Genomic DNA, 27557 nt, shown 5'->3' on the forward strand with positions numbered 1-27557 from the left:
GTTGCAGACCGGTGCCGACACAATTCCCTTTTGCCATCAGTCAGATGTCTATTTTTGGCCGGAGGCTCAGCTGATTGTGACTCTTGACGAGTCCACCCCTCCCTTATTTTTTTTCTTCATAGTCAGTTGTTCAGGCTTATTAGAAGAGGGAGTTGTCCGCCAGCAGAGGAGGAGAGTGCTGGTGGCTGCTTAGCTCAGCCAGTACTATAGGATGCGACTCCTGGCTTGGGTCGAGGTGAAAACATTTTTGATTGGCTGTTTCTTGTCACTATAGCCACTTCGTCCCTGTGTGGGACTGCTGTCACCGCTTTTTTCCTCGACGGTGGGGAAACAACCTTTACTTCACTCTAGACTGACAAGTTGCATCTTTGAGCTGTTTCTATCGAACTTATTTTTGTACTCAGTGCTGTAAAATCCTACAAAACAAAACAAACAAAAAACTCCACCAAACTTGCTTGATCGGTTAAAGAGGATGGAGACGAGCCCGATCCCGGTGGTGACGGTCCAAACCGCCCCCTTCGATGACCAGCGGCCCGGTACCAATGGACTGCGCAGGAAGACTGCGGTGTTCGAGGGGAAGAAAAACTACTTGCAGAACTACATCCAGAGCGTGCTGTCCTCCATCGACCTGCGGGACCGACAGGGTTGCACCATGGTGGTGGGCAGCGACGGCCGCTACTTCAGCCGAGCTGCCATCGAGGTGATAGTGCAAATGGCAGCTGCCAACGGGGTAAGAATAGGGCGACCACCAGTGTCATGCATTTGTTCCTCTCTGTCAGCATGCAGGAGTCACTGTCACTGTTCTGCTCTGCGTTGGTGTAAGTTACTACAAGCAGGCTTAAACGCTTTTAGAGAAACACTTCTTGTTGGAATGGAAGACCAGCGGGTTCATAAACGGAATAATTATTCAACTTCAGCAACAAACTTAGGATGTTAATGTAGCCTATGGCTTCTTTTGACCTGCACATATATTTAAATCATTAACACAGAGATGGAACAATTCACTGGGCTGGAAAATCTAGGGTCATCAGATGTTATTCTGGTTCTTCTGGTGGGACTTTGGGAGTTTTATAATAAATCAGAATTGTGCTGTTGCTTATAGTTGTTTCACATTTGCAGTAATTGTTGATACCGATACATACAAATCTGCTGAATTGAATTTAACAAGTCAGCTGCAAATAGGTTAAAATAAGAAGACAAAGTGAGGCACTGAGGAGGAAAATCCCTGCAGCTCTTAGGCTGTGAGATCTTTGCAGTTGGCTTGGAAAAGTTCCAAAGGAAAATTGGAAAGGAATATAATTTGTTTTGGGGATCAGTGAGTTTAAAAAAAAAATTCTTTCTGCTAGTCCAGCCAAATGTCTTCTGGTGTCAGCCTTATCAGCACTTCCATCCATCCTGCTCTATTTTCCTGCCTACGTCTGCCCCCCACCACCGCCAACACACTGCCCACACCTCGGTGTTCAATCTATCAAGGGCTAAGTCTACATGCTGGGGATCCCCTATCATACTGCAAGGAAAAGAACCAGAAGGATAATAGAAACACTTGCCAACTACCCACTCAGTGCATGTGCTATCCTTCTCAACACTGGTTACTGAGAAGATTCCATTTGTTAGGGCTTTCCCTCACTTTCTGATCTGTCCTTTATATACACATGCAACATCCCAGATGTTTAGAGGATGCCAGGAGAGCAAATTCCTCTCCAGTGAGGACAATTTTATTTAGAGAAGCTGGTATGCAGGAGAATTATGTTGGTGGTATTACCACTTTAGTATAAATAGAGGCGTAGTTCTGTTATTTAGGCATCCTTCTAGAGGGAGATCATTTGCCTTTTAAAGCAGGCAGCCAATTAGTCGCCTGCAGAATGACAAGATTCTTTGGAACAGGAAGTGATTTTTAACTTTTTGAGATCAGGAGAGAAACAAATGGATTGGATTTCAAAAAAATTCAAAGCATATGTTTGATTGAAAATGGAACAAACATTTTTAACCTTTTTTACAAATATGTTGCATTCTGTTTTTATAAAGCATTATGACTCTTTTTGAAACACAAAGATATTATATTATATTATGAATTTAGACCAGGTGATATCTGGAATGATATGAAACCATCATTGCTTCTCACTAATATCGGTGATGCACAGATTGGTCGTCTGGTAATTGGCCACAGTGGGCTCCTGTCCACCCCTGCGGTTTCCAGCATCATCAGGAAGATCAAGGCCATTGGAGGGATTATCCTTACGGCAAGTCACAATCCTGGAGGCCCTGGAGGAGACTTTGGAATCAAGTTCAATGTGGCAAATGGAGGTGAGGATTTAGAAAATACATTTGCTTTTCCATCTGACTCTTATTTAGAAATTTTAAAGTCAAAAATAGAAGTTTGAGACAATTTGATTAAAAAAAACATTTGCGGCAAAAATTAATGCTAATGTTACAACTTGGCTCCTAGGCCATGATATAAAATGGAGTGTGATATCAGAATTGACAAATACAGGTGATTTGTTAAAGTTAAAAAATCTAGGGCACCAAATAAAACTTTAATAACATTACAAGTTTCTCTAAGCATTCCTTTGTGCCACACCTTCTCATGGATGGGTAGTTAAGTAAACTCATACATGTATCCAAAGACTCTTGCACTGTCAGGAGTTGTAACACCAGTGAGGGATGCATTTTTCATTGTCTTTGTTACTCTGTCTGGCAGGGCCCTCTCCAGACACAGTGATGGAGAGGATCTACCAGGTGAGCCGGACACTCGAGGAGTACGCCATATGCCCCGATCTCCGCATTGATCTCTCTAGGCTCGGAAGACAGGAGTTTGACCTCGAGAACAAATTCAAACCTTTCAGAGGTACAACATTCGTGCATGTTTAGTTAAAAAGCATCTCTGCATCATTCTGAATTCTTCAGTATTATCCACAAGCGTGGATTTCCCCCCCACATTGCTACAAACTTTCCTGTTGTGTGATGCTAGTAGAACCCCTCTTTCTGTCACTCAAAATGCACAGAAAAAAACATACTCTCATCCAGTACTAACAGGTTCTTCTGTCTCTATCCAGTGGAGATTGTAGACACGGTTGAAGTGTATCTACAAATGCTACGAAACATCTTTGACTTCACTGCCATTAAAAGTCTCCTCACAGGACCAGATCAGCCTAAAATACACATAGATGCCATGAACGGAGGTCAGTTCATCATCATACGTCCTGTAAGCCCTGCACTGCAGTTACTGTTATTCATATTATTCTGCTAACTTCTACTCACCTTTTGCTTTGTTACAGTGATGGGCCCCTATGTACGTAGGATTCTGTGTGATGAGTTGGGAGCTCCTGCTAACTCTGCTGTAAACTGTGTACCTCTGGAGGACTTTGGTGGCCGACCTCCTGAGCCCAACCTGACTTATGCCACCTCTCTGGTAGAGTCCATGAAAGGAGGCGACTTTGGCTTTGGGGCGGCATTTGATGCAGATGGGGTAAGCCATTTGCTAGAAGTCCTACTCCAGAATGTGCAATCATTTATTCAAGACTACATGGGTGTAGTGGTGCTGAAAAGCACTACACCCATGCTCTGATACTTTTCAAGTGTACCATATAATAGTGGTTTACACATTTCCTTCACAAATGAAAGGTTGTTGGTACAATTCTACCTGAAGACACAAATCCACTTTGGGGTTTTGTCAGGAAAGGCATCATGCATAAAACTGCCAAGACAAACAAAACAACAGTGCTACCTACTGTGGCAATCCACTGTGACAAAGGAACAGCCAGAAGTGGCTTTTAATGTAATTCAGTAATCACAGAGTGTGTCGCGTACCTCTGTTAATGTTTGGTTACCGCAGTAAACGCTTTATACAAATAAGATTTCCTGTTTAAGTTTCAAATTAAAAGCCCTCTATTATTTCAGGAAACAGAAAGGCTTCACTGCTTATATTGTGAAACATGCGCAGGACCTAAAGAACTCACACTCAAAGTTTTATTAAAGAAAAATTGTAATCTTAAGATTACCTCTGCCCAGGACATTCATCCTTTGACAACTGGCTACTAATTTACACCGGAAAAAATGGGGCAGGGAGAAAGTTACATAACCTTAGAACCAATTTCTTACATATAGATAATTATTTTCTGCACAATGACAAAAGTCATGTAGAATGTCTTCTGGGCTGTCTTGATGGGAAAACTGCTTCAGTACTGTTTGCCTTAAAAAACAAACAGCCGTGAAAAAAACAACAGATTTAAGGCGACATTTGAAACGTTTACACAGACCCCCAAGTTATTCAAAAACTGGATAAAATAACATGCAATAGGATGACCGGCAATTTTCCACTAAAACTTATTTTGATCTGTGTTGTACTGCAAACACTCTTACTAAGCAGGACAAAGGAAGAAGTGCACAAAAACGTAAATGCAAAAATTAATAGGTAATACTCGAAATCACTTACTGTACATTTTAGGGATGTTTCTGAGGTCTTATTAATCTGTACTGCACAGGAGGATGTTCCTAAAGACCATTATGAGCTGTCCCCTGTGAATTGTCCAGTATTCCTTCAACTGGATTTGGCTTAAAAGGAAATTAAAATACAGGGATTGGAAAATGCATTAAGAGATCTTTAGTAACTTAGACTCCTGCAAATGATGGTGATATATATCCTTCAAATTTTGGTTTAATAAGTCATTTAAAAAATATTTTTAAAAAGAAACAGAAAATACTGACCTGAGTGTGTGCTGGGATCATATTTAAGAACATATTTAAGTGGCTGTGGCTGTTTTAGTTCTCATACATACATAATATCTCTAATAATCCATAATATTAAATAATTAAATAGATCCTTTTTGTGGTATTTACATGCCATGTTGCTTCACAATCTATTCATTCATTTCTCTAAGCCTAGCTGACTTTTATTGCTATAAAAGCTAAATCCAAGATACTGACTCCAGCCAGAGACAGCAAAGAAATCCTTATTTATTTTTTATTTGTTTATAATTGCACGTTGATTTCAGGAGTGAAGGCAATGGGTGCGAAGTTGCAGTGCATGCACAATAATCCAACGGGCGTCTCACTTTTTCCACAATGTCATCCAATAGACATTTATTCTGTATAAACAGACACAGGCACACACTGTTTGCTTAGTAGTGTAACATCAGGAGAATTACATCACATCTGCTCTGTTTCTCCCCCAAGGATCGGTATCTCCACTGTGATTAGCACCGGTGGTTATTATCATACTGGGTGGATGTTTCTTTTTTGGGGATATATAGTAACCAATATCTTCTACGCTCCCCACAGTAATAATGAATCCTGGGGGGTGGGGGGATAGTACTGAGAATTTGTTACTTGTACTGTTCTATGTTTTGTAACTGTCTACTAAAGATCATTTATAGTAATGTGAATGTTTGTGATACAACCACACTTTGTCCTTAAAGGATGTTGTTTCATATGTTTCTTCATTATCAGTAACGCTCATAAAAAGACCAACAATGTTCTAACCAGTGTCTTAAATGTGACAGTTTCCCTATCCCTTCAGCAGAATTCAGCTCATTACTATTTAAGTCATTATTTTGTGAGTTCAAAAGTATTTACGGCAGCAGGATGGAGTGCTGGGGACGGACTCAAAATAAACTAGAGTTGCTATATTCATTGTAATGAAGGGACATACAACAATGGTGGCCTGAGGAGAATTAAGCAATTTGTTTTGGTCTTTTTGTGGGGTTTGTTGGCAATACATGTACTATAAAAAGGGTTAATTAATGCAGTTAGGCTAACTAACTACACAGGACTCACAAAGCACCTTATGGTTTTGTTGTGTTCTCAGGACCGATACATGATCCTTGGAGAAAATGGCTTCTTTGTGAACCCATCAGACTCAGTGGCCATCATGGGTGCTAACCTCTCCACCATCCCCTACTTCAGACAGTACGGCGTCAAAGGATTTGCTCGAAGTATGGCCACCAGTGCTGCCCTTGATAGGTACAACGCATGCACGCACACACACACACACACACACACACACACACACACACACACACACACACACACACACACACACACACACACACACACACACACACAATCAGTAGATCTAAGAAGTTCTATAATAACACCACACACACTCTTCCTACAAACTCCTGCATCAGCCCAGTCTCTGGAGAGGGACGACACCCACTATGAATAAAGCTGTGAGATCCCCCCCCCCCCCCCTCCAACACACACACACACACACACACACACACACACACACTTACTCACCCCCTCTATAAATACTGTGTGTTATGTAAGAGCAAAGCTAAGCAGAGGGTGCTGAGTTAGAGGACGTGATCAGCGCCAAAGTCATCTCCATTAACATTGTTCCAGCAGGAGAGATCCCGGCACAGCACCTCGCTGACGCTTCTGCAGAATGCTGCTCAAGGGAGCCGTTTGATGAATGACGAATCTACTATAGTTGCTAAAGACTATGCATATGGATGGAAGTTTAGCTGTTTAAAATGTGCTACCTAACTACATTAAAACATTTAACATCCTGATTTAATATTTTATAAATAATAGACCTTATAGAAGTGCAAAGATTTCATCCTCCCTTTTAGTAACTTTCAACACAACCTCCTTTTGACCCCTACCTATATTTATTTAATCTGACCCGTCTGTTTTCAACTACCAGAAGAAGCGTATAGGTGCATATTTATTTGTGTCCATGAACTAGACACATTAAAGATGCACTAAAGTGAGGTAATGGACTTCCAAAAGCATTTGGACGAGATTAAGAAAGTAAATCACTATTTTCAATATTTTACATTATCCCGATGAAGTTACTCTTAGCTCAAAAGACTCCTTCCTAAAAGGGTACTTGATGAAGAGAGGCCTGTGGTGGGCAGTGATGTGTCACACTTAAACCACCATGTGTGATTTAAAATCTAAACAGCATCCGTCAAATTTATTTCAGTTATCCATGTGTGTCTTTATGTGTGTGAAAGAACTAATCCTTTACTGTGTGTAACTGCTGAAAGTCACATGAAGTGATGCTATTACCAACCCTGATCCATCTGGGTTTCACAGTTGTGAGAGATGCTTAGAGGCAGTAAGAGAAACAATTTTGTGATTCCCCCTCCTGAATGTGTAAGTTTGTGTGTACAAAGAAATTATCTGATCCTTTCCTCATTCAGAATACCGAAGATGGGTCATGAATCTGTCTTCCAATATGACAATAACCCAAAACATAACGCCGTAGCAGCAAATGAGTGGCTAAAGAAAAAGCACATTAAGGTCACGGAGGGGCTTAGATGCTAGTCCCCAGACCTCAACCTTATAGAAAATGAGTGGAGGGAGCTAAACTTGTGAGTTGCTAAGCAGCAGCAAATAAATCTGGTGATCAAAGGTTTATTCACTGAGTACTAAGTCATTTTTACTTTTGGATAACACTTTTTTCACTCAACGACATTTAAATCAATTTATAACTGTTATGTACTGCATTCTTTTCTGGATCTTTGGTTGATATTCTGTCACTCTCCATTAAAAAGAAACTACAATAAAAATTAGAGAAGGATAACTTTTTGCGAGCAAACTTACAAATTCAGCAGGGGATCAAATAATTATTTACTTTATTTACATGGTGCTGTTGCACACTAAGGCAGACAAACACACACACAGACTGTATCCCTTGATATTGCACTACTCCTTGCCTAAGGCCATGTCTTATGATGTTGAGCCCTAATAATCACTCTGAATGAGTTGCTTGAAAGGTTTGCGTACACTGGCTCCCCAGTCAGCTTGGCCTCATCACACACATGCACACACACAAACACACACACAAACACACAGGCTGATACCCAAGACCCAAATGTCACATGTCCCACTGCAACCCTGAAGCGCGAAGCAATGCCTCCAACACACGCTTTTCAGTTCTTCTTCTGATATTGTCTTTATCTCTCGTTGTCTACTTTCTGAGCACTTGCCCTTTTGTATTGATGATAGTATGCATTTATCTACTGGAAACTTTAATTTAGTTGGAGGGTAGAAGCAACCTTATAGATAATACTTAACCCACTGATAATATCGTGCATAATAAACTGCATAACACAGGCTTTAGATTTTTCACGTTTAACATGATTTCACTTGATTAGTCTGACTACATCTGCAAATCTGTGATCACTTAACTGGTAATTAATAACACCGCTGCTGACCAGTGTCACTTTGTTCCACTCTTAGTTTCACAACTCGTATGAGCGTGACACGGGTTCGTCATGTCACACTCATGTTATGTATATAACGGCATGAACCTGATAAACTCGAGAAAGTGTTGAAGTGCTTAGCAGTGTGAAGTCGGACCCTGGAGTCTGTCCAAGTGTGGGCTGTTTTAGGAGACTGTGTGTATCTGTGTTCTGAGTGTTTAGACTGAGGTTCCCTCCCTGCTATGTGTTTAAAGTCAAGCAAACTGTGTTATAAAAGCTTTGATAAATGCGATGGTGTATATACTCTGTGCGCTGATGTGTATGTTAGTGTGTGTTAACAGAAGAGACAGAGAAAGTGAATGCAACTGTTTTCAGATAAGCAAAGGAAACTGACTGGATTCAGGTGGACAGGAGGCTGGATTTAAATCTATCACTTTGGTTGGAGTGTGTGCGTGGGTGATTTTATGTCTCTGTGCACATGCTACGCAAGACGCGGTGAGGGAGGAAGGGAAAGTGGGTGGGAAATGTTGGTAAAGGAAACATCTGCCTCTCTTTTCACAGTTCCAGGGATGGAAGGATGTAGGGTTGAGCCACTGGTGTGCGTGTTACGATGATGAAATGTGAGCTCTTTTACTGATTAGCACGGCAAAGTGGAAAGGTCAAATATTTGACGTTGTGCTGTAGCTAAACAGTTACAGAAAGCTGTTAATGACCGTTGGCGTTGTGGTCATCGGGATTGTTTTCGAGGAAAGAATTAGTAATTAAACCAAGCCACTAATTCTCTCTAGTGGTATTGCATGATGAATAAGAATCTAAAGTTATTAAAACCTTTACACAGTACCTTTTATATTTACTTTGACAGAGAACATTAGGAGCGATTGACCTTGACGCTGTGCCGGGTAACGCCATACAAGGCCACTTAAATCAGGTCAGGCAAGGAGAGCAGCATCAAGAACACAGAACTAGGCAGGCAAAGATAAACATTGCTCTAACAAGCACATTTATCGCCTGATTTACTATGATCGATAGCAAATATATTCTTGATACAGCTTTGCAAAATCCTAGAAAACTGTTTTGACATTATGTCACAAAGGTATGTTGAGATTGGCACTCCAAAAATAGCTATGACCACCTCCAATAATTATGCTAAAATTAATTTTAAAGTATGTTCAGCTCTGACTTGTAGAGAACTAATAGAAAAATCATGGAATAAAATGCCAAGAGAGGAAGGTAGGGAGAGACAGATGGCTTCAGGGTCAGGGTGGGATTACATCAGGGAGTGACTCAAGATCCTGTCTTGTTTCCAGTGATTATGGACAGGTTGACAGAGAAGGATTCCCGTGGACTATGATGTTCACAGATAATATTGTGACTTGCAGTGAGAGTAGGGTGAAGGTGGAGGAGGGACTGGAGGGGTGGAGGAATGAAAGCAACAGAATCTGTGTACAAGTGAGACAGAGGAGGGTGGAAAGGTGAATATACAGTATGTACTGAGTGTCAGGGGGGATTTATGACTGATAGTAGTAGTAAGAGTGAAAGGGAAGGTTTACAAGATGGTTGTAATATATATATATATATATATATATATATATATATATATATATATATATATATATATATATATATATATATATATATATATATATATATATATATATGATATATATATATATATATATATATATATATATATGATATATATATGATATATATATATATATATATATATATATATATATATGATATATATATGATATATATATATGATATATGGTGTGGAGATGGTAGTGCTGCCAAAAACAGGAGGCACAGTTGGAGGTGGCAGAGCTGAAGATTCTTAGATTTTTGTTGGGAGTGACCAGGATGAATGGATAGGATTAGAAATGAGTAGATCAGAAAGATAGCTCAGATTAAGCGATTTGGAGACAAAGTAACAGAGCCAAAGTTGAGATGGTTTGAAGATCTCAGAAGATGGACAGTAAATGCATTGGACAAAGGATGTCGACAGGAGGAGAAGAATAAGATCACAGAGAAGAATGTGTGATTGCTAGGGATAGGGATATGGAAGCAAATGATCTGCTGTGGTGTCCCCTGAAGAGAGCAGCGTAAAGAAGAAGAAAAACAAGTTCAGCGTTGAATTCCGTGGCAGCATTATCAGCAATTAACATTGCATTTCTGCTACTAAGGGTTATTGGTTCCGGTCAAGCTCAAGTAATGCTCCGGCATTGCTGCTCTTTTAGCCTGAGCCCTAAATCCAGACTGAGGCGTGAGGGTGCTGAAGGCTATGTTTGGTAAAATGTCAAACCAAAGCCAAAAGCTGGCCTTATTTTACTTCACGGATGTAGAGAAACATCTTCACTCATTGTACCTTCCCCCTCCGCTGGGATTTACTGAGGTGCAAGATAAAGGTTACTTAGTGTGGGTCATATTGTAAGCGTGTGTGCAACAGAGGTTCCAGAGAGTTGAGATGAAGGAAAGTGGACATACCTCCTAGCTGCTCAGTTATGAAATTTCTTTCCAGCTCTAATCTTGTCGGAGCAGAGCTTCCAAACCATTCAAGACAGACCTGCTCTAACTTTCCCCAACTGCAGCTCAGTGTTGTCACATCCTAGAATGAAGTTATTTAGCTTTGTTCATACATGCAAGGCTGGACTTGCTCATCACTTCATGTATATTAGAAGATTAAATGTAAGTAAAAGACAGACAGTAAACATCAAAGTAATCAACATCCAAAAATAGAACTTCCTTAATAACCTAAAGAAGGTATTCACAGGGAAGGATAATATAGCTAATAATTGATTGATACTAACCATTTAAAAATACTGTATATTATGTGACCGACTTTAGATTTCTTGCCTGTAAATTGTCAACACTAGTGTGAGAAAATGAACTTTGACTGGAGAGCATTACAGTTTACGGCTCACACCTACACACGAGGGGATTGCAGCTCTAAATAGGCCTTCCAATTTCATTCCTTGTGTCTCCAGACGCATTAATCTGCCAGGTTTTTGTTTTTTTTAAATCTCGTCAAAGGAATCCAACATCCCGGTTATCCTGAGACATTTTATTCTATCTGTTTAAATGCACTTGTACAGTCATTCTAGCACTGTGTGTTCAAGAAGTTTTCTTTTAGTGGAACTAAAAATTTGATCTTAAAACCTGTTCTTGATTGTGCTTTATCCCTGAGGATGTATGGATGTGAATGCTATGCATGGGTGTGTGTGTGCAAAGCTCTGTTGGTGCAATCATCAAACTTGAGAAAGCACGATTTGCTTTATTCTCACACTGTTTGGACGCTACATTTTTGCAACGTTGCATGAAAGCCGAGCACTGCTACAGTCAGTGTCAGTGCTTATGTTGGCCGTGGACGTGCCGTTCAAAACATCAAATGCTCGTCAGAAGTTCAGAGTTCCTGTTTTCTTTTAGGAATGCCAGGCTTTCCATTCCAGCACTTTCTTCCCCAGGGTGGGGGAATAAAGCTGGTTTACTCTTATTTGGTCATTTATCCCATCCTCTTGTAAACAGCTGTGGAGGGCACTGGGGGTTTTATGCATGTGTATATGTATAAAACCACTTAAAAATTTTGAAACTCACCCATATTCACATTTATAGTATTGCACCATGAACTCTCACCACATCCCACAGTACAAGCATTTGAGATGCTGGTATCCTTGTATTTGTTCCCTTGGCCGCAAAATCTGTTTTGTTGGTTGAAATATTTGGTTCTGCAGTTTATAGACTTGTCCTGTAAATTGTTTGTATAATATGCAATGATTGCTGTGGAGATGTTTGTTGCAAACTAAACATTAAAACTAAAACTAAACTGAGCAGGCTTGAGCTGGTAACTTTTCTAATATAGGATCAAAGACCGAACCTTTTCTTCAAGCGATAGTTATATCAAGCTGTAAGCAAGAACGCAAATATTAAATTGTCATAATCCTGCTAACAACAAAAACATTTGTTGGCCGTAAAACCAAAAGTTGCTGAAATGGTCGAATGAAAGCTCAAGGCTCAAGTACCAATCAAAAGTCAGCGTCAGTGTGTCGATCCCCGCCCTCCCCCCAGTCTGAGTGGTACTGCATCCTCTGGTAAGATGCTGAACCATGAGTTTAAAGTGCTGTATGAATGTCTAGTGCTTTGGGTGCTCAAACTGAGTAGAAAAGCAGTGTATAAGTACTGATCCATTTACCATAAAGTGTGCATTTTTCTTCTTATCGCATCACTGCAGTTCCAGTAAATCAATTAGTTACTCTCTATTTTGTAATCTGCAACTGGGAAGTTTTATTAGACTTTCTCTTTGCTCTTTTCCACTTTGGCTCTTTGCACTCCCTTTCCTCCCACATAACTGTTGGCATCTTTTTTCCCCTCCACGTGACCCCAACATACACATGTATTCACACACACAGACACTCTCACGCACACACGCACTCCATCTTCTCCTCTCGCTATGCTAGCACACGGCTGAGGTTCTAAGTAAACATGAACTAAAAGGTTAACTCACTTTGTTCCTGCTCCCTTTGCCTTATTAAGTTATTGGATGAGCTGCTGGCAGATTGCGCTTGTCATACAGGATTTGGTTTGTTTTATTTCAAAGGTCAGAGTTTTTGTGTGTAAGCTAGTTTCTATATCAGACCTGGGATGTTAGATGTTAGATTTTATTAGATATTAGATGACTATATTGTGTGTATGTGAGCGACTATATTGTGTGTATGTTGCGAATACATCGCGTGTACAGGCAGTTTTTCTGACTTTTCTCCTCTGCGTGTTTGTAGGGTTGCCAAAGCAATGAAACTGGCCTTGTATGAGACTCCCACAGGCTGGAGATACTTCGGGAACCTGATGGATTCTGGGCGTTGTTCCGTCTGTGGGGAGGAAAGCTTTGGGACAGGTATGACCTGGCACATTCACTTACTATCCAAACAGAAAAAAGCACTGCCTTTATAAAGAGAGATTTGAAATTGCTGAATATTATGAGTACAGATCTCTACTGAATGCAAATGCAAGGCAGGATCAGCTGGTTAGATTGTGAAAAGAGGATTGCTCATTCAAATCTCCAGACTATCTTTGAAAATGTGAGTGGGAGTATGTGCATCCTTTCCCCTCAGCAACAACTGGTGCCTGCAAACAAAGCTGTCACTAGAGGACTGCAGTGGCCAGCAGCTGCTATTGCTAAATGTGCAGCAAGAACTTGCTGAAACAGTCACCACCACCACCACAAAAAAAACCTTTACATTTTTCCCTATGATTTTGGTCTTTTTTGCTACTTTGGTCAGCCAATCGGCTACTATTATAGTCTAAGTTTGCCAAAAAAAGCTGAGCTGTAAGAAGTCAACAAAATCCAGATTAACAGGGTAAGACACGTGACACGTTATTACTTTGCACGTTTACATTTTTAAGTAAGTCAAGTCAGTTAATATTTTTATAATGTTAGGGTTTGTTTAAAAGCTTTATGGTCATCTGGTTCGTAATATTTCTTGCTCTATTGTTTTGTTTGTAAGTGTTATTTTTAAAGATGATATTTTTTTATTTTTTGGTATTTTGGCCACTCCGACTAATGCATCGCGGAATTCATGGTTCAGTAGCTTGCTCAAGGATAATTCAACATGCAGACTGGCGTAGCTGATCTACTAACCTTCAGACTGGTAGACGACCAACTCCCCCTCATAAGCCATAAAACCCCATCAGCTCAACAGCTCATTCCTTAGCGTCCCAGCAAACATGGTTGAAGACCAGAGAGAATCTCCCTGGTCAAAACTGGTCGGGGTACGACGTCAAAAACTGAACCACAGATGGACGCATGTTACAAAGTTAGAAACATAGATCAGATTATTGTAAAGAAGAAATTAAATATATTTGTCTGTATTTTTTTTTTTAAAAAGGTATCAAGTATTCCTGTATATTAGTTACTACTGTAACACTTTTAAGCTATTTATAGTTTTGCCCTTTTAAATTCAAGTTAATTTGTGGCTTGGTAACTTTAACAAATCGGACTCTTACAGTCGTCCCCTCTTTGTTCACAGTGTCCCTATTAAAAACTCAGGAATGTTTTCATTGTAATGTAAAATCAAATCCTCAGTGTGACAGCAGGTGGACTCAAACTGCAAAAGTTCTCTTGATAGGAAGTCTAACGAGGACATCCTGACGACGTTTGAGTGATACCTCCAACTGATGTCGTGGTAACCTCGGCAACCATGGTTAAGCTTTTATTTTGGAACTACTTTGCTTGCTGGGATGCAACCAAAAGACAAAACACTACCAACCTGTCACCCCTAAGAATAGGTGATCTATTTGTATGAGAGCTGGAATAATATCATCTAACAACCCTGGGTAAAAAATGTGATTTATAATGTGACTCCAGTTGTCACAACTGTAATTTAATTTTTATTTTTTGCTGGTTATAAACATGTTTATTTCTTATCTTTTCACTTTTTATTGTTCCTATTGTCTTGGAGCAACCGTGACCACATCATTTCCTTAGGGGTTAATAAAGTATTCTGATTCTGATTCTGATCTAAACATGGGAGTCTGTGGGATTGAAGCACTCAAGTGGACATTACAGGAACTGCAGTTTCTGCCACTGTGTTGGCGTCATTTTTTCAGTCCCTGAGGGTCCTGCTTGGTTCATTCCTTCCAGATCTTTAGTAACTAGCATGCTGTGTGTAATAATATTGATGAGTGATGAGATTGCTTAAAAGAAAACAAACAAAAAAAGAACATTCAACTATTTATCAAATCATCATTTTTCCTTTAAAGGTGAAAACCTCCCACTATTTCCCTATTCCGTTCTCTTCCAGTCTGTTCGAGGTCTACGTTTATAAGCAGTGCATCCTGCCTGCTCATAGCTCCATTCAGAGTCAACTAATAGATGAGAGGGCTGTGACCCTGACTGCATGTGTAAATAATCCCCATTCTTCTGCTATAAAAGGAGACAGGGGCTCCCTGAACCACGGCAACAAACCGACACTCCTCCAGTGGTAGCGTTTTGTGAATACTAATGCAGACACGCACTTACGCCGGAAAGTATAAACAATTCATAAAAATACAGACATGTATAGGCTTGAATTTCAGATGCGTGTCCCTCTTGCTACAGTCCGAACCTCACCCAAAGTTTAGTCGTTGTTCTCTAATTCCTTGTGACTTCCTCTGCTTCTTTTTCTTTCAACTACTCAACCCTTTGTATTCACTAGAGAGGACACATTTAACATTCAGAAGTGAAAAGAACCTTGATTGTTGCAAACGGAGGAGAAGATGGCGAGCAAATCCAAATATGAGAAGTATCGACAAGGAGGAGAGAAAGGGAAGGAGCTGACACTCAGAGAGGACTATGGGAGCTTACTCGTTATCTATCCATGTAAGGCAAAAAAGCTCAGAGGGAGCCCTGGATAGTAAATCATCAGAGCTGCACACCACTCTTGCTCTCTCTGAGACACGCAGCATGAACAGTGCTAATTTAGAGGGCTATGTTAAACTTTGCGGGTTTTATTGGTGTCACTTTGAAAACAAAGGCACATCAGGTTAAACTTTGTTGACATAGATATTAGATGTCTTTTATTAGGTGTCAATCTCCGCCACCTTTTCTGTTAAGATGAATGACAAAGACACAGAGAATGAGACAGGGACTTAACAATAACAACTGCCAGTTTGCTAATGTGCCTGACATAAAGCTTTAGGTTCTTATTTTTAGTGTAGATGTTGAGAGGGATAGTAAAACAGACACAGTACTGCTTTTTAGTTTTTATTTTCTTTCCGATTTATATAAATCCAGCTTAAAATAACAGCTCACTTTCCATTTAAAGCTCAAGCAGGGGAATGTTTCTAACACATGCTTAACCTCAACACATACCTTTACAGTGCAGCTGTCTCCGAGAACAGAGCGAAAGCTCCCCAGTGAAGGAGACTGTGGGTGTGATGCGCTCCTCTGTTTGAGTTTATGTTTGCTCTGGGCTGGCAGGAAAGATTGTTTGTGTTGCAACTTTTTCGACGTTTCCAAGAGCCAGCGTCCCGAGGCAACTGTTGTGAATTGGATCTGTGAATGAATTCAGTTGAATGTTGTAGATTAAAATTAACCCACCATTATACAGTTACATTAATAATTGGTCAATACAATAAACATTCCCTTCAGTTAAACTGCAGGTGAAAGTATTGTTCCCTTTCTTTGATAAAGTAACAGTTCATAATTTTAATTCATCGTTACTGTAACAAGATTCAGATAGTAAAATCAAGTCGAACATGCAGCTATTACTAGGAGATGGTTAGCTGAGGTGGTATAAAAAATGAGAAGCTAGATAAAAGAGCTAGCTTAACTCCAAACTAACATGTTTTTCCTACCTTGGTACCGTATATCTGGATTTAGTGGAAGTCATGTGCTAGGTAATGACACTTATGTAGGGCTTTTCTACTGAATTTGAGCCTTACATTCTACTGCAATGCTCATTCACCTAATCATAGAAACCTATTCATATAGCACTTTTATCTGTACTTTGAGACTGAGATTCAGCATCTTGTCCAAAGATAATTTGAAACGTATACTGGAGGAGCTGGGGATAAATCTGCCGAACTTCAGCTTGGTAGACCACCTGCGCTACCATGTAAGCAACAGTGCAGAAAGTATAAACAACTTATTATACAGACCCGTGCTAACTGCTTATAGTTTCTAGTGTTTGTGTTACACTGAGCTAAAGGGCTAATCCAAATTTCCAAAATTAAAATAACCTTCAATGTCTTGCATGAGGTCAAATTTAATTTAGCTCCACTGCAGATTTTTATGGAAGTTTAGTCCCAATAACTAAGAGAAGTTTACACAGAGATGTTGAATTTTGCACGTTTTCCTTCTCTTCCAGGTTCTGACCACATTCGTGAGAAGGACGGTTTGTGGTCCGTGTTGGTGTGGTTGTCCATCATGGCAGCCAAGAAACAAGGTGTTGAGCAGATTGTCAGAGAACACTGGGCCAGGTTTGGGCGTAACTACTTCTGCAGGTAAACAGCTAAGTAATCAAACCATTGTGTATCTATTGAGGTTTCTCATGTGACGTCATGTGCACATTGCTTGAGATTTGTTCGCTATATTATGGTGTGATGCAACCACACGTTGCTATTAAAAAAGGTATATTCCCCAAGTAGTTGATAGTGGCTCCTGGAGGCTGATATGGTATTGTTGTCAATGCAATAACTTCAAAATGAGACGATATATCATTTTCAAAATTATACCATGCAAACAGGTGCATGTACTAAAACTCAGGGGTCAGTTTGAATCTCAGTCACCTCAACCTTAAGAGGTCAGTTTTTCTGAAAATCTTATGAATGCAATTTCTCACAACGAGTCACCTAGGATTTTGAAATTGATAACACATGTGCATCTACTAGAAGGCTAGGGGGCTGCACTGGTAGCCACAAGCATTTTCTTGTTTGGTTTTCAATACTCGTAAACTTCTAGCCAAGCCGTAGCAAAACTTGACAGTGTGACACAGAAATAGAGACGATTTGCCTTCAAAGCAAAAGTTGTTCAAGAATCTTTTACTTTGAAAGTTAACGGTTCCTGTTTCCAGTTTGTGTTGCATTTTTACAGTTTCACAGCAGCTCAAAAAGTAGCTGGATGGTGTTTGTAGGCAAGCCTGTAACTTCCATTCAGACTACGGACAGCCCACGATGAGTGGTTGATAGATGATCACCGACTGGCCTCTAAGCTGGTGTGACTGAAACCTTATTCACTTGATCCTACATCGTCACCGTGATTGTCACACATCCAAAATAGCCTACAAGCTAATGCTGTGTGGTTACCTCAAATCTTTTCTCACCCGTTTACTAGTTTTCGTCAGAACCTTCATCATGATTGTGTGAATACATGCTGACTAACTTCAGTAATAACTTCTCTTCACCTCGTCTTAGTCCCTACCGACCCCGCAAATGCCTCGCTGGCTTTCACCTTAATCCACCCCCCTCCCTCCAGTCCTTCTCACTCGTTCTTATTTTAACTTCTCCCCTGTGAGAGGCACAGATAGCTGCCACAGTCAGTCTTCCCACTGATAGCTGCAGTAGTTTTTATGTTCCCACAGAGAGCTCCTCTAAACTGATGCTTGTTTCCCACAACACATAAAGTAGATGGACAGGATATACAGGACACGTCCCCAGAATTTCTGTGGTACATCTCTTGTAATTTAGAGCCCTTTTCGGTAACATAAGTAAGATGATGCGGCATTAGAAAACTGAACGTACCTAACATAAGCAAACTCTCCCTTTTCTGCTTTCATGACCTCATTGAGTCTTACGTGTGTTCATAAATCTTGTGTGCATCTTATGATTGTCAGGTTTGACTATGAAGGTCTGGACCCACGTGCAGCCTTTTACCTAATGAGAGATCTGGAGGCAGTAATCTCAGACAAAGCATTCACCAGCCAGAAGTTTGCTGTAGGGGACCACATGTACAGCGTGGAGAAGGCTGACAACTTCGAGTACATTGACCCCGTGGATGGAACAGTGGCTCGAAACCAGGTCAGTGTAAGGAAGGCTGTAACAGCAGGATGTTGCATGACACGTTATTATTTGGCCATTCACACTACAGCTCTGACCCAAAGAAGCCCAAATGGGAATATACAGCCCACCATGGGAAACACTCCAGTAGATACGGTGTGTGTACTGTGGTGCAGCTCTTGACTTCGATCGTCCAGCTGCAGAACAAAGGCCAGCTGCCAGCATAAGCACCCTGAAAAAGGAAAATGTTTTTACAACAAATTAAACATCAGCTTCCGTTCAGCTCCCACAGTACCACCACCGTACCATATAAGGTTAATTACACACTAGAAGGGAATCCCAAGACCAATTAATAAATTGCACACAAGGGAAAAAAATTCTTCAAGAATTTCCCAAATATGGGATAAATAAAGTGTTTCTTATCTTATCGTGGCCCACCAAAGCAGCCAATGCTGGATGTTCTGACAAATGTGAAATGCATGTAGTGCAAAACTGAACATGGTGACGACACAGGCATCACTACAGGTGAAGGGAGCACAGGTCAACAGGAAGGCAGAGTTTAAAAAGCCCTGGCTAACTGGCTAGGTGTTTTACATTGTGACAAATCCCACTCAGCTAATCTCAGGACCCGCTGCAACAACGGAGAAGAACATGTCAGGTGACGCTGTGTGAGGCGGGCAGGACTGGACCCAAAGTGCAGACTCACAGGCAAGACTGAACTTAACGAAATCTTTATTGCTGAATTTATAGATACATAACATAACTGAGAAGGCTAAGGGCAGACACTAAACTGACATACAGAGAATTATCACAACGGGCAGGACACACAGCAGCAGGGAGTTCACGACAGACACAGGACAAGAGACTGTCAAAATAAAACAAGAAGCACAAGAAGCACACAATAAGACTCAGACTGACTACTACATGAAAGACGAGAGAGCGAGGGATGAGAGAGACACACAGAGAAATGACTGGGAAAACAGGCAACTAAACTAGGAGACTGACAGGCAAACAAACATGAGGACAAGACTGACTCAACTGGGAGATCCTGAGGGAAGGACACAGAGACAAGGACCTAAAAGGGACCACATAACAAACAATACAACTTAAATTAGAAATACAGAAAAAGTAAAGAGTGGGAGAAAACGAAACCAGGAAACATAAGACACACCCCTTCCCTGTCCCAACTCACCTGTAAACCAATCAGCATAGCATGAATCGACACATTTATTTAGCATAGAAGGACCTTAAGCTGTAACAAGACAGATCAGGGGATCCTTTTGTGCAAAAAAGTGCAAAAAAAGATTGTTTTAAATAGTTGCCACTTAGGCTAGAGTTACTCTTAGAAGTTGTGTTTTCTGTGTTTCAATATAAAACTGGATAGCTGGGTGCTATTAGTGTCCTGTTTGCTTTACTTATCTCTCCAACCTGCTGTTTCTGTTGAGTTGTAATTGTTTTAGTAAAGTACTACACATCACTCGTAGCACAGCGCATTACTTAATTACTCGCTAGAGAAAGTGCTTCATGACACTACTGTTTACATCACTTAAGTGTTGGATTCTTCACTGGCTTGGTGTCAGCATGCTGTGCGTGCAGATGCTTGCAAAGAACAGAAGTTGTGTAGAATGCAGCAGAATATAGTCGTTTCTGTCATGGTCTCAATTAGATTAAAAACAACCAGAACAACTTTGAAGTCATTTATTGGTTCCATTCTCCAGACTGGTTACCTTAAACTGAGATTGACAATAAGTTGACCAACCAAAAGCCGCAAACCTGTTTGTTCAACCCAACATCTAATTGCATTGCATTAGAAAAGTGACTGAAAAGCTGCTTCACATCAGGTCACACACTCTCTCTTCCCTTTGTTCACATACATGTACTCAGCCTGGTGTAAGCCAGACCACCCACAGTGCTGTCTGATCAGCAAGGCTCCATGTTTGGACATGACAGTCTATCTTCCTTTTGAAATTATAAACATATGCATACATCACGTATCACTACAAACACCGATAACTCGCTAGGTTAATGTAACCTTCCTTCCTTCCTTCCCTTCTTTCTTCCTCTTTGTGTCTGTGACTTTCACCCAGCTGACTTCTCTGTCCTGCCCAGAAATTTGTGGAAATTTGTCAACACTTCTTAGCTTCCACCCCACCTCACAAACACACACGCAAACACACACACATTGTGCATTTTGGTGTGTACATCCGTCCAGTTGTCCATGAGCGTAAGTGTGAACACATGCGTACCCTTCCACTCCCGATCCTTGTTCGCACTTGTGTTTTCCACTCTGAGCACCGGCTTCACCTTGTATATCTTAACACCGTAAAGGAGTCTTTTGTTATCCTGCTGTGACTATTCCACTTTGTCACCATGGATACAGCAGGCCAACAGCTTTTTAGTCAGTCACCCCAAAATACTGATAAATCCTCAGCATCCCAGTCGCCGCAGTGAATGTTATTACAACACACATTCCTCCCAGGACAGAATTATATCAGCTGTCGTCTCACTTTGCAGTCTCTCCATTGCAAGTGTGTTTGAAGGGGGAAGAGCTGGCACACGAGAGACGCAAACACACTCAAACACAATACACAAATACACAAGACAAAGCTTGGGGGATTTACACAGCAGTGGCATCGCGGCCTTTTGTAGCTGGCTACTGAATTCATTCCACGTCGTCTGCATATCAGATGATGGAACCACTTGTGCGCTAAATGTAGATACTGCCTTTTGGATAATTTGGTATTATGCGAAATTTGTTTCGTAAAAAATATCTACCAACGAAAAAAAGCAAAGGTTTCTATTTAACTAGTAAGAAACTTGTCTTCTTTTGTCTGATCTCAAAGACACTTCCTATGCAGGATAGAAAAACAGATAGTGGAACACTGTCAGTCATGGATTGGCCTCCTCAGAGTCTCGACAATACTAAAGCAGTGCAGGGTCATCTTGACAAAGAACAGAACAAAAGGCAGCCAACATCAAAATAAGAGGGCTGATGTCCCTCAACAAGTCTAGGGAACTATTCCTGAAGACTACTTGGTTTCGTTCACTATTTCTTGCCCTTATATTATAGCCTATATGGCCCTGGCAATGTGCTAATGTATGCTGATTTATCGCATAGGAACTGACAACAGGACATCCGAACTTCACTGTACTGTTTCAATAACTACAATAGACATATGAGGCGAAGGTAAATTTAAAAAATCCTAATGTGTTTATAAGAAGCAGTTGATTACGATGGTCAGTGCTGACTCGTGTAGATATTTTCTGCTGCAGCTCATTTCATGTGTGAAATCAAAATGCAAATGAAGAGCCATGACTTGTTTCCCCTCTTGTGTTAGTGGGACTTTATTGCTCTGTGCTTTCTTTCCCCACATTTCCACACCAACATTAGTCCATGAACAACTCCACACAGTTGCAGAGGAACAGCAGTTGGCATGGATGCTGGACAGTGGGAGGGAGGCTCAGACAAAGACCTCTCCAAAATCTCTAAGCACCTTTAGGCTGGTAGATGAACAAATGGATTGATAGATGAATAAAGATGAAATAATAAACACACATGCACGACACACATGAGTTATGGCTGGTATGTGCTCCACTCGGGGCCTCTGAGCTCTGCATTGGCAAGTGTTTTTAACACGCATTAGTCAGCCTTCTGATAACTGCCACTCTATTGTTAGTGAGTTGACAGACTCACAGATAGAGAGACAGACAGCTGGACGGACGTCTCTGATTATCGCCGTCTCTCTTCACCTGGACTCTGGCATGTTATCCTTCATTCCCAGAGTGGTTCAGATATTTCCATTTAGTACTGCGTTCTGTAAACAATAATGCTGAGCCACAGTTAACTAATAGGCTCACAGCCATTTGTCTGAGACTGGCTGCTTTGGAACTGGGACAGTGCATCCACTTGACTTTTACTACTATACAAAACTTTTGTTTACTATAGTTGCAATAACATTTGTCAGTATCGAGACATCTAGTACAGCTTAACGCCTGAGGTGGGGATACTTTGACAATACAGTTTGGAGTCCTGTTTTTTTCTCATAACATGTTGCTGTCACCTCCCTTGAACTCGTACTCTAATCGAATAATGAAGGAGAGACTGTGGAATTCAGGACAGATAAGTGCTGTTACAGATGCATTAGTCGAAAAGTTTCTTCCTTACGTCAGTCAGCAGGAGATATATTTGATTGGTTCCAATGCAGTGATATCCTGGGATTAAGTTTGAAGAGTCACACACAGAGTTCAGTTATGAGCCTTAGCGAGAATGTTATCTGCTGTCAGAGTCAGGAGATTCTTGGAAAGTGCAGCTGTAGTTATAACCTTATGCAACTTTATAGCCAACATCATTAGGAATGTGAGTGCGCTGCATGCATCAAGAGTACAGTTTGAATCATGCGCCAACAAAACACACAGTAACAGTGACATCTAGCGGATGTTTGCCTTTACTGCATCACTAATTACAGGATTGAATGTTTTAACACAGGTCTGATGATACAAGATTTGTACTTTTGTGTGCTGTAAAGTCACACTGAATTTGTGCATTCAAATGATTTTCTATCTTATTTCCACTCAAATACATGACCATTTATTTGTCTTTTACTTTTAGCCATTTACTTGTGTTTAAAAAAATATGTTTATATAATTTTTAATATTTAAAAGAAAAAGAGAATAGTAAGTTATTGAAACAGTAGACAAAGGTCAATTGATAAAAATTAAGAAAATATTTTTTGTTTCCAGGGTTTGAGGATTATCTTTAATGATGCATCCCGCCTGGTGTTTCGAATGAGCGGGAGCGGCGGAGGGATGGGGACCACCATCCGCATTTATGCTGAGAGCTTTGAGAGAGACCCGGAGAGACACAACAGAGAGACACAGGTACGCAGATGGGTTTGATGGTGTTTATGTACCTTCTTTTTGTGACATTTGTGCTTATATCAATTACTTCTCACCTTTCAGTGGAAAAATCCTGTCCTAAATCCCTTCAGGAATGGCATCTAGCCAAGGTTGAACGTTTGAACCTCTTTGTCTGGCTCTGGGGCCTTTCTGTGTTTTATTTTCCCTCTGGGTTCAATAAAGGTGCATGTGAGGCTAATTGTCCAGAGACATGGATGAGAGAATGTGTGCTTGTCTCTCTGTGTTTTCCCCTGAGATAGACTGACTATCCCAGGGTGTACTCACCTCTTTCCCCATGACAACCGGGATGGGCTCCATCCAAATCACAACCCAAAGAAAATAGAGGACTGTATAGAAGTACTATCCTTATCTTGAACTATGGTGTGGCCATTTGTTTGCCATTTGTAAATTCTTCCAACATTATTAATTTAGCATTATTATGTCATATTTAGCCAGTTTTACCACCACAGGAAAGCTTTGTTGGCACACAGTAGCAGAAATGATGCTTCATAGTGAGCTTTTTCAACATATTAAATGCATGATATGTATCTGTGTGATACATAGGAGATATTCTATCATTTGAATGTTTAAAAACTTTAATTATATACATATATACTCCTAAACTACTACTTAAGTCTGTGATTTACCAAACATAAAATTAAATTGATCGTGGCTCAAGAGTTGGCAGTTCGTCTTGTAATCGGAAGGTTGCCGGTTCGAGCCCTGGCTCCGACAGTCTCGGTCATGGTGTCCTTGGGCAAGACACTTCACCCGTTGCCTACTGGTGGTGGTCAGAGGGCCCGGTGGCGCCAGTGTCCGGCAGCCTTGCCTCTGTCAGTGCGCCCCAGGGTGGCTGTGGCTACAATGTAGCTTGCCATCACCAGTGTGTGAATGTGTGGGTGGATAACTGAATGTGTGAAGCGCTTTGGGGTCCTTCGGGACTAGTAAAGCACTATATAAATACAGGCCATTTACCATTTAAATAAAGTCCAAGTAAGCATGTATGCATGTTATGTATGCAAGTAAGCATAATAATATAGATTAAATATATGCACAAGATGAATGGAGTAATATACAGTATTACAATACAATATTATCCCAATTTGGGATAAAACATAGAGGCTGTGAAATTCATCTTATTTCCAGTTGACATCATGTCTTTAAGCAACAAAGACTTGGATGCGGGAATTAGATGACTTCCAGGAGGAGGAGGAGGAGGAAATTTAACAGGGATGTAAAGGAAAAATATTTGTGCTGCAGAGAGGAACAAGTGGAACCTCCAAAAATAGGAATGAAAAGAGTCCATATTTATCTGGGTCCCTTAAAACCTTTAACATAATTATGAAGCAGTCGTTCCAAAACTTGTGACGTTTATAGCAGAAATAAAACATATGGCTCAGATTGCAAGAGGAATAATGTTGGAATATGTTATCTGGAAGTTGAGAAACAGACTCTTATTTAATATCTTAAACCTAGCACAGTACCATTGATCAGTCAGCCTGATTACAAGCGCCTGCTCCCAGGCAGTTTTGTTTTTGAGTATTCAGGGCCGTGACTTTTAATTGAGTCTAAAGGCCAGAAGACCGTTCCACGGCTGTTCAGCAGGGAACAGGGGAAAACACTCCTGCTGCAGTTTATTTACTAATTGTTTACATGTTACTTCTGACATACTGTAATTCACTACATATTAGCAGAGTAAATACTCAGTCAGTAGTGATACAATGTCTAAGGGTTTCATCACTTGTTGTCTTGAGCTCACGTCTTCAGACAATAATTGATGAAGTATGGTTAAATTTTGATCCGAGGTTTATGTCAGGCTGAGCAGTTAAAAAAAAAAGGACACAGCATGTACTGTGGTTGTATTGTGATTATGTATTATAACTTTCATTCAAACTGTTAGATGACTGGCCTGTAGACTTTGGAGTGTTTAGCAATGAAAGCTTGTTGTGTGGCTACGGATGTTTGGGATAGGTAGTGTACTTTAAACACACCCGGGAGTTATAAAGATGCCTTTGCAATTTAGAGCGGTGTGTGTGTGTGTGTGTGTTGTTCAGATTAGCGACATTTCAATTCTGACTTTGCCACAGAAAAAACCAAAGAAAAGCAACAAAGTTTATATTTGAGAATTACTTTTTAGTCTTTTATTATTAAAATGCAGGTGCAGTAATTCAAAACATATAGGGCAGCATGAAGTTATGTCCCAATGTTACTTCCCCCTTTTTATTCATGAAAATAGAAAATCATCCTCGCTAAACTGCTGTTACGATAAGCATACCTGAACTGTGATTTAACTGCTGTGTTTATTCAGCCAATAAAAATGTGTTATTTGTGGCATTACACTGAACCCTCGGATTATCCATCATTAGATCATAAATTCAGCATCTAATCATTCTGGCCCTTACCCAGCACGCATGAATTATCAGAGACGACATACATGATTGCACGCTATGCTTACTCAGCTAGATTAGAGGGACAGATTTTATGTACAAGATTCTCAGCCAAGCTAAAAAAAAGCCACATGTTTGTGTGCAGCCTTAGTAAAATCTGTGCTTTCAGTGTAATACATGTTTTTTTGCATGTAGCAGTTTTGGGATGAGAATATCATACAATGTAGAGTGCTGTGGAAAAGTCTTGAGATCACCAGAAAATGGTAAATAGATTTAGTGATTTACTTATAATTTCTTCAGGAATAGTTCTCCAGGCATCTTGAAGGACACTTTAAGCTCTCTTTTGGATGTTGACTGCTTTTTCTTTTGTTCTTTGTCAATAATATTGAAGTTCAGGGGAAGGGGAAGTTCAGGTTCTGGGGAGGCCAGTCCATGACTGATTGTGTTTTACTGTGTGTTTATCTATCCACATATGTTTTTACCGGACTGGGAGTATATGTCAGATCATTGTCATGCTGAAAAATGCATTTGTTGTCTATCAGTTGCTTTCCACATGGTACTATGTGATAGATTAAAATCTTTCTGTACTTTCCTGCATTTATAATTCCATGCATTTTGACAAGATCTGGCTGAAATTCAGTGTGTAATTTGGCATACCTCAGCCTTTTCTCCCTGTTTCCCTTCCTTAACAATGGCTTCCTGACAGCCACTCTTCCACTGAGACCATTTCTGATAAGGCTTCAGTGAGCAGTAGATGGATCAGCAGAAGGCTCAGATGCATCTCTGAGGTCCTTGCTGGATTTTTGTAAAGACAAGGTTTGGCTACTTTCAACCAAAATATAAAGAAATGAGGGGCATCTCAAGACTTTTGCACGGCCCTGTACATGTCTGCTGTTTTCCATCACACAATGCTGTGCAGTAAAGGGTTCAAATTAACACTGACCCAACAGCAAACCTGTTAGTCATAATGTCAAGTTTGTGGGAAGTTGTCATTATTTGTTGTCTCAAGCTCACTTTGTATGCATTTTCTGAATGTAAAAATAAAAAAGAACCAGTTGAATAACCAGGTTAAAGCTCCTATAAAATCCCCTTAATGTGGATGTTGAAACAGTTTTAAAGGTCTAGACTTACGTAAGTCTAACTCGGTTATCTGCTCTGGAATCTGTGTAAGTAACACGTGATGTCTATAAATGCCAACCTCGCACAGCAAAACTGACCAAAAAGCTCACAAAATTCTCAAGAACTCGACAGTAACTTAGTGTGAATGTGAAAGATTTAAAGGTCTGATTGAGTTTCAAAGCACTGCCTTCAGCTCTCTTTGCTTTGTCTTCAGGTGGTGCTGGGTCCTCTCATTGCCATTGCCCTGAAGATCTCGAACATTCACGAGAGGACAGGACGCCGTGGCCCAAATGTAATCACATGAGCAAGTGAAAAAAACAAACCAACCAAAAAACACTCTCACACTCATATGCAAACACATGAAAAATATCCTCAAAGCACCCTTTCCTGTAACTTTCTTGGTTTCATCTATAAAATATCTCTGTAGTTTCAGCCTCATTTTTCATTTCTCTTTTGACTCAGATGCTTACTGCTGACATTTGTCTCTCAAAAATAAAGTTAAAGTCGCATACAGTGTTCTCTGTTCTTTATTGAC

At 40.4% G+C, this 27557-nt stretch overlaps 1 protein-coding gene across 1 annotated transcript; it reads left to right on the plus strand.

Annotated features, from left to right (window-relative positions):
- The first annotated feature begins 153 nt into the window (after positions 1 to 153).
- pgm5 (phosphoglucomutase 5) lies at positions 154 to 27531 on the plus strand. Its single transcript, XM_085181200.1, has 11 exons — positions 154 to 730; positions 2142 to 2304; positions 2699 to 2845; positions 3054 to 3179; positions 3276 to 3466; positions 5804 to 5958; positions 12926 to 13041; positions 16994 to 17129; positions 18458 to 18641; positions 23361 to 23498; positions 27237 to 27531. The coding sequence occupies exons 1-11, from the start codon at positions 473 to 475 to the stop codon at positions 27324 to 27326; spliced, it is 1704 nt and encodes a 567-aa protein (XP_085037326.1). The 5' UTR covers positions 154 to 472; the 3' UTR covers positions 27327 to 27531.
- The last annotated feature ends 26 nt before the right edge of the window (positions 27532 to 27557 follow it).

The sequence above is a fragment of the Neolamprologus multifasciatus genome, chromosome 12, assembly GCF_963576455.1.
Source record: "Neolamprologus multifasciatus chromosome 12, fNeoMul1.2, whole genome shotgun sequence".
Lineage (NCBI taxonomy): Eukaryota > Metazoa > Chordata > Actinopteri > Cichliformes > Cichlidae > Neolamprologus > Neolamprologus multifasciatus.